Below are 10,971 nucleotides of genomic sequence, written 5' to 3'. Positions count from 1 at the left end.
AGGAAAGTGTGTGAGAGGAAGGCGGGAGGACAATACAGAGATCCTAGATGCTCTCTATTCTACCCCCTCTCTCTGTCTCTCCCCACCCCCTCTCTTTTCTCTCCACCCCTCTCTCCCACTCCCTCTGTCATTCCATCAGGTCCTCACAAACACAGAGGTTCAGAGGGAGGACAGCTCCCCTACTAGAGAAGGAAAGAAACAAAGAAACGGAGAAAGAGAGAAACAGTGAGGGGAATAAAAAGAAGAAGTCGTATTAACAGTGGAGGACAAGTTTTGGAGGAGAGGAGAGCGAAGGAAGAGAGTGGTGGTTTTGGTGGGGGGTGGGTGGGTAGCGTTCGCGGCTGCTCCGTCTCTCTCTCTCCTCCATCCCTCCGTCTCCGTCGCCGTGGGTTCACAGCTCTCCCTCTCCCTCCCCCCCTCCCTTGCTCCCTACCTCCCCCGCTCGCTGCTGCCGGGAGCCTCCGAGCTGCTGCGGCGGAGGTCGTCTCGGATGGAGTCGCCAAGAGACGTAGGAGGAGAGACGATGGAGCGCGGGGAGCGGGCCGAGCCACTGACCGATGCCGAGCGGGAGATCATCCAGAACACCTGGGTACACGTCTACGAGAACTGCGAGGACGTGGGCGTGTCGGTCCTCATAAGGTATGTGGTCAGGTGGGGGGGGTCCTCATAATGGTGGGGTTGTTGGTCTCCACAGTGATGGGGCTGTTGGTCACCATTGTGGTGGGGCTGGAGGTCCTCCTCAGGCACACATAGGGCTGATGGTCCTCATTAATTACGTGGGGCTTAGAGTCCCCATAGTGTTGCGGCTGGTGGTCCTCATAAGGTACGTGGAGTATCAGGGGTCCTCATAAGGTACGTGGAGTATCAGGGGTCCTCATAAGGTTTGTGTAGCTGGTGGGACCGGATGGCATGGGGGGGGGTCTACAATTTTAGTGGAGTACAATTTTAAAAAGTACGTTCTCATGTACAGCCTCTTATCAGTCATAGAAAAGTTTGGGCAAAAAATGTTGTGAGTGGAGGGTGATTGGGGTTAATTGGGACCAGACTTGACCAACATATAGACACAGATTTCTACTGATGTTTACTGCACCTGAGCACAGCTGGATGTGTGGTTTCCATAGATTTGTGCAGATTGGGAGGGGGCTTATACATTTTTATGAAATCCCACAGCAGGCTCTGGAAAAGGCAGGGAGATTGAGTCCACACTGCACAGACCACATACACACAATTCTGCTCTCATTCACTCACTTCTATCCTCATTAAAAAGCAATTTCTCAGAAGCCCTCTTCATTCTACGGACTATTTTTGTAAGACACTATAATTGAGGGAGAGCACACGTTTCTGCCTAAATGTCCTCCTGTCTGAGGCAGACATTCCTGTTCTAGCTGTTCAGTTGGTGCTTTACACTTATTTCACATCTTTTACCTGTCACATCGTCACTCTAGACTTGAACCACCAGTTTAGCAGGTACCTTTCTGTGGCACCTGGATGACTGCTTATTATTCTTTATTTATTGAATTCTAATATTACAAGTTGTCTGTCACTTTGTTTGTATGTCTGTGTTGGTCTTAATGCTGAGGCTCTGCATCTGAAGAAAGAGTCGCTGTCTGACTGAGCTGGGATGCGTTTGACTTTTGTCTCAATGTTGTCTCAGTGTTGTCTCCGTGTTGTCTGTGTTCCACATGGAATGCCGAGAGGGCTCGTTAAAACGGACAGCGTGGCGTCGCTAAGGCAGTGATGTGCTCTGATTTTGGGTGGAAGCGACAAGATAGTCCCTTAGGGAAAGCTCTGAGGGCAGAGAGTGTATAGAGTTGTCTCTCTCTCTCTCTCTCTCTACGTGTGTGTGTGTGTGTGTGTGTGTGTGTGTGTGACTACATACATGCATTTGTGTGACATTCTTATCTGTGGTTAACAGCAACAAGCTTTGGCACTTCACTGTCTCTCTCTTATTCTCCATATCTGTTCCTCTCTCTCCCTCCCATTCTCTATTCACTATGTCTCTTCTTTCATTTCTCTCTGTCCCTTGACATCAAGATCACAGGCTCTCTTGACATGCCCAGGCTTGAATGCTCTGCTGGGTCTGATGATCCTCCTGAGTGCAAAGCTTCTCATCTGCACCTACAGTACCAGTCAAAGTTTGGACACACCTACTCATTAAAGGGTTTTTCTTTATTTGTATTATTTTCTACATTGTAGAATAATAGTGAAGACATCAATAATAATAACACATGGAAATAACCCACATGGAATCATGTAGTAACCAAAAAAATGTTATATTTGAAGGTAGCCACTTCAAGGTAGCCATCCTTTGCCTTGATGACAACTTTGCACACTCTTGGCATTCTCTCAACCAGCTTCATGAGGTAGTCACCTGGAATGCATTTCAATTAACAGGTGTGCCTTGTTAAAAGTTAATTTGTGGAATTTCTTTCCTTCTTAATGCATTTGAGCCAATCAGCTGTGTTGTGATAATGTAGTGGTGGTATACAGAAGATAGCCCTATTTGATAAAAGACCAAGTCCATATTATTGCAAGAACAGCTCAAATGAGCAAAGAGAAACAACAGTCAATCATTACTTTAAGACATGAAGGTCAGTCAATGTGCAAAATGTCAAGAACTTTTAGAGTTTCTTCAATTGCAGTCGCAAAAACCATCAAGCGCTATGATGAAACTGGCTCTCATGAGGTCCACTACAGGAAAGAAAAACACAGAGTTACCTCTGCTGCAGAGGATAAATTAATTAGGGTTACCAGCCTCAGAAATTGTAGCCCAAATAAATGCTTCAGAGTTCAAGTGACAGACACATCTCAACATCAACTGTTCAGAGGAGACTGCGTGAATCAGGCCTTCATGGTGACACTTTCTGTGATTTATTTAGAATTCAAGGCACACTTAACCAACATGGATACCACAGCATTCTGCAGCAATATGCCATCCCATCTGGTTTGCGCTTAGTGGGACTATCACTTGTTTTTTCAACTGGACAATGACCTAACACACCTCCAGGCTGTGTAAGGGCTATTTGACCAAGTAGGAGTGTGATGGAGTGCTGCATCAGATGACCTGGTCTCCACAATCACCCAACCTCAACCAATTGAGATGGTTTGGAATGAGTTGGACCGCAGAGTATGTGGGAACTCCTTTAAGACTTTTGGAAAAGCATTCCAGGTGAAGCTGGTTGAGAGAATGCCAAGCATGTGCAAAGTTGTCATCAAGGCAAAGGGTGGCTACCGTGAAGAATCACAAATCATGTATACATTTTGATTTGTTGAACACTTTTTTGGGTTAGTACATGATTCCATATGTGTTATTTCATAGTTCGGATGTCTTCACTATTATTCTACAACATAGAAAATAGTTCAAATAAAGAAAAACCCTTGAATGAGTAGGTGTGTCCAGACTTTTGACTGGTGCTGTATGTCACACTCCCTAACATTCCTCTGTACCCACTAATTGGCCTGCTCCTATTAACAAGCAGATGGCCCGAGTAAGCAGGTCATCTGTGTGGAATGGATAGTGGTCTAATAGCTATCCTGAAAACACGTTGAAGAGTGGATGGATACTGCGTCAAAGCCTTCCACTTTTCGGGTTGACCATGTTCACCATGTGAACGCGTAGCTATTTGCATTTCTATCCTTCTGCTTGGATGGTCGGAAAGAATAGACAGTGACAATAGCCTGGGCTAATGTCATCATCAATGCGCACAAATGCAATTTCACCAATGAGGAGACCACCTCCGGCCAGTTCGAGTATTGTACAAATGGCAGCTCAATGAAATCGCCAAACATCGAGCAATAGTATTGGGCTGTGACTGGATGCTTCTGATACTAGCATGATGGATACATCTCCAAAGTGGTCCATCTTAATGACCGAGGAGATGTGACTTGATTTGATTTCACGGAGGTGCTTTGAATGACCATGAAGAGAAACCACCTCTCTGTGTCTAATGCTCACACAAGTTTGTCAAGGTCCTTTTTCTCAGTACTCGAAGCGTGTTGCCTTCCCGAAAAGAACCCTTCAAGACTAATTAGAATGTGACTAACAAACCACTAATGGTGCTGCTTTGATGACTTCATTGAAATGCAGCGACAGGTTGGGGGAATTCAGTGTGAGAGCATCTTTGACACTCCAGACACTCCACTCTCACTCTCTGGTTCTGGTTGTGTTAGGCTTTCAGGGCAAATGTTTTAACAGTCTTGCATTATATAGATGTAGAAATATACATGCAGATATAAAAGTGGATATACACCGTTTGTATATTTAACAGTATATTGCACAGTACTCTTGTACCTATAAAGGGGTCCCTGAAGAGGATTGGCAAGGTATACGAAAAAAGTCATTTCTGACTTCTAAGAGAAAAAGTCCTTTCCTCACACAGCTCTAAGGGACTTTCATGTTTATCTGCAAGGAACAACACGCTAGTGTCCCTTGTTGTTTCAAAGACAAAGTGATGCAGCGACAGCTGGGAGAGCATGGCTTGGGGACAGCTATGGGCAAGCAGGCACCTCTTTAGCGTAGCATGGCATAGCATGTCACAGGATCTGCGGGGATGCAGTGTAGTGTAGTGTAGCGCTGCTGCCAGGGGCCAAACCTAACCAACGCTGAATAACTAAACCCTCGTACCCAGTCAGCCGCACTGGTGTAAAGCAACTACACGAGTCAAATTGGGTCAGGGGTGAAACAAGATGAGAGTGTATGTGTGTGTGTGTGTGTTTCAATTATTCATTTGTTTATATATACAGCATGCTGTGCTTTCACCAGAAAGGGTGAGAGCAGAGTCAAAAATCTAAAAATATCCCCCACATATCTCCCTGTACGAGCAGTGCACCACTTTGTAAGCTTGTGGAAACTTCATTATAGTCTTGTCGGCAAAAATACACAGCCGCTAATTGAGGTGCCCCGACGTGGTCAGTCTCAGCGGTGGGGACGTAAAAACTGTAGACCTTCAATCATAACAGAGCTGGGCGATTCCCATTCTCTCAGCTTACATCTCATAGGGTGGTTGGAGAAATGGGCTTTACTGTATGGCCCTAAATAATAACGTGCAGTTCAAATAGTCCATAGAAGACACACACATCAGTCATAGTACCCTCTGTGCGAAGTCCAGTAATCCTCAGAGAGGTGTTCTTCCTTTTGAAGTTCCATTCTTTTCCATTCAGGAATAGTGTGTAGTTCTGCAGGATATAGAGTATCTGTGACTAGGGAGGGAAGGACTTGACAAAAGCACTTTGTGACATACAAGGCTGGTATCTACTGTCACTTTTGTAGATGACAAAGCAGTCACAGGACATTGAGGGTTTTTTTTTTCATCTTTCATCGCTGTGTATGGCAGGTATTGTTATGTGGCTCATAATCAATGCCAAAGCATTCAGGCAGAGGAAACCTCCTACGCACAGTCACCGCGGGTGAATTGCTCCGAGAGGAACATCGACTGCCACCCGTCTCGCTCCTCCGGTCCCCAGCAGGACCTGCCTCTAATTACACTCAAAGAAACGTAAATATCTTAATGCTCCTCGCCTCATCAGCACCACTTTACCGCTCCCGCCTGTCAATCACCCCGCGTTGCGTGTTGTTGGCGCCCGGAGCAGATTCTCCAAGGCTCCAAGTAGACGCGAGAAGTCATGACAAGCACACTCCACTCGCAGGACGTAAACACTCCACTCGCAGGACGTAAACACTCCACTCGCAGGACGTAAACACTCCACTCGCAGGACGTCAAAGAGACTTGAGTCGTAAGCCCAAGTCGTGACAAGTGATAAGTAAACCCAATCACCTAGGTGCAGATGAGGCTATGTTAACGAGGCTGATTACAACTTGAGGCACATTGTGCACTTTGAAAACTTTGGGTAGTTTTCATTAGCTCTAGGTCACACATTACAATGAGCGATAATGTCTCTGGAAATGTTTTATTAACTCGCGTGACTTTATGGCCACAGGGCGTCCCATTCAATGACCAGATTCAGAAATCTTCACGCTTGAACGCTTCGATCAAATGTTATGAAGCGTACATATTCCCCACTAGTACCGATTCCAGTCATTCCAGTGGTTTTTGCCGAGGGTATTAACTGACATATTATTCATCCTTCATTTGTGCACTGACATCATTTGATTGCCTGTAGGCATGTTGATATCTTCTGCTTTGCTCTGTGTGGATGAGGACATTCAAATAATAGTGTTATTGTCTTACTAGAATATCATTGTCCTGGAACAACTGAAACCAGCATGGATGATATCCACGTAAGCTGTGCTTGTACCACCATGGCTCTGTACAAACTCTAACCCTGGCTCTTTTGCCCCCAAGTTTCTTGGACTTCCCCTGATATTGTTTGATTGCACGGTCGTTCTGTGGGTATTATGATATTATGAGTACACTAACTTCTACCCAGAGCCATAGATACACCTTGTCACTAGAAGTTCCAGGAAAGTCACAGAGTAAGAATGTTATTGCTCTTCTGTCCTCCAGGTTCTTTGTGAACTTCCCATCGGCCAAGCAGTACTTCAGCCAGTTTCAGGACATGGATGACCCAGAGGAGATGGAGCGCAGTGTCCAGCTGAGGCACCACGCCCGCCGGGTGATGAGCGCCATCAACACGGTGGTGGAGAACCTCCACGACCCAGAGAAAGTGTCCTCTGTTCTGGCTCTGGTGGGCAAGGCGCATGCTGTCAAACACAAGGTGGAGCCTATGTACTTTAAGGTGAGGGCGTGGCTTGTTTGTGTTAATGGTCCCCAATGACCCTCTGAAAGGTTTCGAGTGGAGAGGACGGAAGTTGCGTTGCTCTCTGTTTCAAGGAGGCCAACTGGAAAGGCTTTGAGGGTGTTTTTTTTAGATGAGATTGCTCTCCTCCATTTTAACTCCTCTCTCTTTCTTCATCTACCAATTTTTATTTTGACTTACATCTTGCCATCCTCTTCCTCTCACTTTTTTCCTCATTGTTTATCACTTATCACTTCCTCCCTTTCTCCATCTCTCAGATCCTGTGTGGTGTAATGCAGGAGGTGTTCTCGGAGGACTTCCCAGAGTTCTTCACGGCAGAAGTGCAAATGGTGTGGACCAAACTGATGGGGGCGGTGTACTGGCATGTGACGGGTGCCTACACAGAGGTTGGCTGGGTGCAGCTCTCCAGCTCGGCAGTGTGAGGGGCGATAGCAGGGGAGTGCAGGGCTGTGACGGTCTGTACAGATCCTGAAGGGGAAGTTTGGTCTCTGTAATGCCCCTGTCCAAGAAAAAATGAAAGGAATAGGGATGGAGGAAGGTGATTTTTAGGGCTGAGACTGTTCATAGAATATCTTGTTGTGTTCAACTTGTGGGGGAGTCGTTCCCCTCTCCCTACTGACTCATTGTGTGTACTTTACTGTATAGCCCCTGAGGTGTTGTCTGTATAGCTCCTGGGATGTTGTCTGTATAGCGTACAGTAAGTGAGTGTATTCTCTTATGCCCTCATTCAACACTCATTGTAGTATTGTAAATCTTCAATGTTTTCAAGGGAACTAAGGGCTCCATTTTAGGGAGTTTTGTTGCTCACTGAAAGAATGCCACTTTGGATTCCCAAATACACCCTGTATCTTTCCATGCCCATCTCATGCACTATGCAAACACACCCATCCGCTAACATCTGCTAACACCCTGTCCATACGGCAATTGGCTATTTTAAACAGTTTCAAAGTGATGGGATAGAGCCACAGGCTGACAGACCACTGTTAGAGTATCATCTCCTCTTTATAAGCATGCATGCACGCACGCACGAGCACACACACACAATCACACACATACACTGCTCTGCCGACTTTGACCACCCGTATGGTAATATTTACAGAGCATTTACTTGGTTTACATTTCCTCATTAAGAAACTGACTCCGGAGGTCTCTGGACATACAACGGACCCTTTGAAGTAGCATCAGTATATCATTTACCTCTGAACCACTGGGGTAAGAAAAAATATTCATATCAACCAAATCTAATATACTAAGCACTCTACAACCCTACCAAGAGGTCTAGACACTTTGGTACAGTTTAAACCATGTTGGGTTGGCATGTACAATACGATGACACAAGTTGGAGCCCTGCTCCCGACTTTTCCCTGAACACACTACAAATGGATTTTGAATGTCACTTTAGATCCAATCTCCTCTGTGTCTCTGATGGTAACTCCTGCGCTCTGGTCCCTCTCGGCTTTGTCATTTACCATTAATGAGGAAGTAATGGGGCTCCGCTCTTCCTCTTCTGGTCATTCATCAAATATCTTCCCTACTCTCTCATCCTTTCTTTCCCCTAGCCAAATTCTGAGAGAAATCATCCCTCTATCTGCTTTGCTACCATGGCTACTTGGCTAATAATATAATACTACTCATATTCTACTGCCTTCTCCTTTGTTGTTCCTTTGGAGGCCAGCAGTAATGTTACGAGATGAAGGATATACAGTAGACTTACATGGCTGATAATTAACTGATACAGGAAGTCGAGCTAACACAACATGACAAACTCATTCAGCAAGAGACAAGTGGCTGTAGATGAGAGGAAATGAGGTGGATTACTGTAGAAGTCGTGGTATATAATAAATGCTCTCTCCCATTACACCTACAGTACAATACACGCACCAGTCTCACACTGTTAGCAAAACATTTGACGTCAGATCTTGAGTACAACCCCATTAGAGGGCAGGCTCCTCTGTTCCTCCGAGTAGCTCGGGATGGAGGAGTATTTGTGTTAGGCCTGAGTCACACCGACAGGTTGTTTATTAAACCCTTGTCACCCATAATTCACAAAATGGCTACATAATCTTTTTTCTCCCTTCAGCTATAAGCTCGTACCCTCCATCTGCAGAGTTTTCCTCCCTGACAGTCTCTCGTGAACACACACAAACACACACTTAAGCATATGTAGACATCATATACTACATCTGGGACTTCTTGTTGTGATTTTCTTTTTTTGTCAGTCAGTTTTAAAGCTTGGACTTTATATTTTTCTAAATATAGAAAACAAAATGATTATCTGTATATGTATTTGGAATACTGTGTATGACTGAGATTATATACATTTGTTGACTGGGGGAGTGGGAGTGGTTTTGTGCTGTTTTAGCATGTTTGCACAGCCTACTACAGACGTGTACCTTTGCAGACCTGTGGAAATGAACTATCAATGACTATCAATAAAGTGATAATTACCTACACTTGTTTCAGGGGGGTGACCTGTCTTTTAATGTGTGACCATATACTGTAGGTTTTATGTATTTGAATGTGTCTGGAATATATCTACCAAGAGTGTACAGTTGAAGTCGGAAGTTTACATACACCTTTGCCAAATACATTTAAACTCAGTTTTTCACAATTCCTGACATTTAATCCAAGTAAAAAGTCCCTGTCTTAGGTCAGTTAGGATAACCACTTTATTTTAAGAATGTGAAATGTCAGAATAATAGTAGAGAGAATTATTTATTTCAGCTTTTATTTCTTTCATCATATTCCCAGTGGGTCAGAAGTTACTATACACTCAATTAGTATTTGGTAGCATTGCCTTTAAATTGTTTAACTTGGGTCAAATATTTTGGGTAGCCTTCCACAAGCTTCCCACAATAAGTTGGGTGAATTTTGGTCCATTACTCCTGACAGAGCTGGTGTAACCGAGTCAGGTTTGTAGGCCTCCTTGCTCGCACATGCTTTCTCAGTTCTGCCCACACATTTTCTATAGGATTGAGGTTAAGGTTTTGTGATGGCCACTCCAATACCTTCACTTTGTTGTCCTTAAGCCATTTTGCCACAACTTTGGAAGTATGCTTGGGGTCATTGTCCATTTGGAAGACCCATTTGCGACCAAGCTTTAACTTCCTGACTGATGTCTTGAGATGTTGCTTCAATATATCCACATAATTTTCCTTCCTTATGATGCCATCTAGTTTGTGAAGTGCACCAGTCCCTCCTGCAGCAAAGCACCCCCACAACATGTTGCTGCCACCCCCGTGCTTCACGGTTGGGATGGTGTTCTTCGGCTTGCAAGCCTCCCCTTTTTCCTCCAAACATAACGATGTTCATTATTGCCAAACAGTTCTATTTTTGTTTCATCAGACCAGAGGACATTTCTCCAAAAAATACAATCTTTGTCCCCATGTGCAGTTGCAAACTGTAGTCTGGCTTTTTATAGCGGTTTTGGAGCAGTGGCTTCTTCCTTGCTGAGCAGCTTTTCAAGTTATGTTGATATAGGTCTCGTTTTACTGTGAATATAGATACTTTTGTACCTGTTTCCTCCAGCATCTTCACAAGGTCCTTTGCTGTTGTTCTGGGATTGATTTGCACTTTTCGCACCAAAGTAAGTTAATCTCTAGGAGACAGAACGTGTCTCCTTCCTGAGTATGACAGCTGCGTGGTCCCATGGTGTTTATACTTGTGTACTATTGTTTGTACAGATGAACGTGGTACCTCCAGGCGTTTGGAAATTGCTCCCAAGGATGAACCAGACTTGTGGAGGTCTACAATGATTTTTTTTTATACTTCTGACCCACTGAAATTGTGATACAGTGAGTTATAAGTGAAATAATCTGTCTGTGAACAATTGTTGGAAAAATTACTTGTCATGCACAAAGTAGATGTCCTAACAGACATGCCAAAACTATAGTTTTCTATCAAGAAATCTGTGGAGTGGTTGAAAAACTAGTTTTAATGACAGCAATTTAAATGTATGTAAACTTCCGACTTCAACTGTATATGTTGACTTTCAAATCAAACATTATTTGTCACATTCGCCGAATACAACAAGTGTAGACTTTACCATGAAAGGCTTACTTACAATCTCTTAACCCAACAGTGCAGTTCAAGAAGAGTTAAGAAAATATTTACCAAGTAGACTCAAATAAAAAGTAAAAAATAAAAGTAACTCAATAAGAATAACAATAATGAGGTTATATATAGGGGGCACCGGTACCGAGTCAGTGTGCGGGGGTACAGGCTAGTAGAGGTAATTAGTACATGTAGATGGGG

The 10,971-nt window shown here is 44.2% G+C and overlaps 1 protein-coding gene across 1 annotated transcript; it reads left to right on the top strand.

The window, feature by feature from the left end:
- Positions 1 to 9,168, top strand: LOC112245702 (cytoglobin-2-like). The gene is made up of 3 exons (XM_024413839.2): positions 1 to 639; positions 6,465 to 6,696; positions 6,975 to 9,168. The coding sequence occupies exons 1-3, from the start codon at positions 491 to 493 to the stop codon at positions 7,137 to 7,139; spliced, it is 546 nt and encodes a 181-aa protein (XP_024269607.1). The 5' UTR covers positions 1 to 490; the 3' UTR covers positions 7,140 to 9,168.
- The last annotated feature ends 1,803 nt before the right edge of the window (positions 9,169 to 10,971 follow it).

This window comes from Oncorhynchus tshawytscha, linkage group LG02 (genome assembly GCF_018296145.1).
Source record: "Oncorhynchus tshawytscha isolate Ot180627B linkage group LG02, Otsh_v2.0, whole genome shotgun sequence".
NCBI lineage: Eukaryota > Metazoa > Chordata > Actinopteri > Salmoniformes > Salmonidae > Oncorhynchus > Oncorhynchus tshawytscha.
This window is presented reverse-complemented; position numbering and strand designations above follow the sequence as displayed.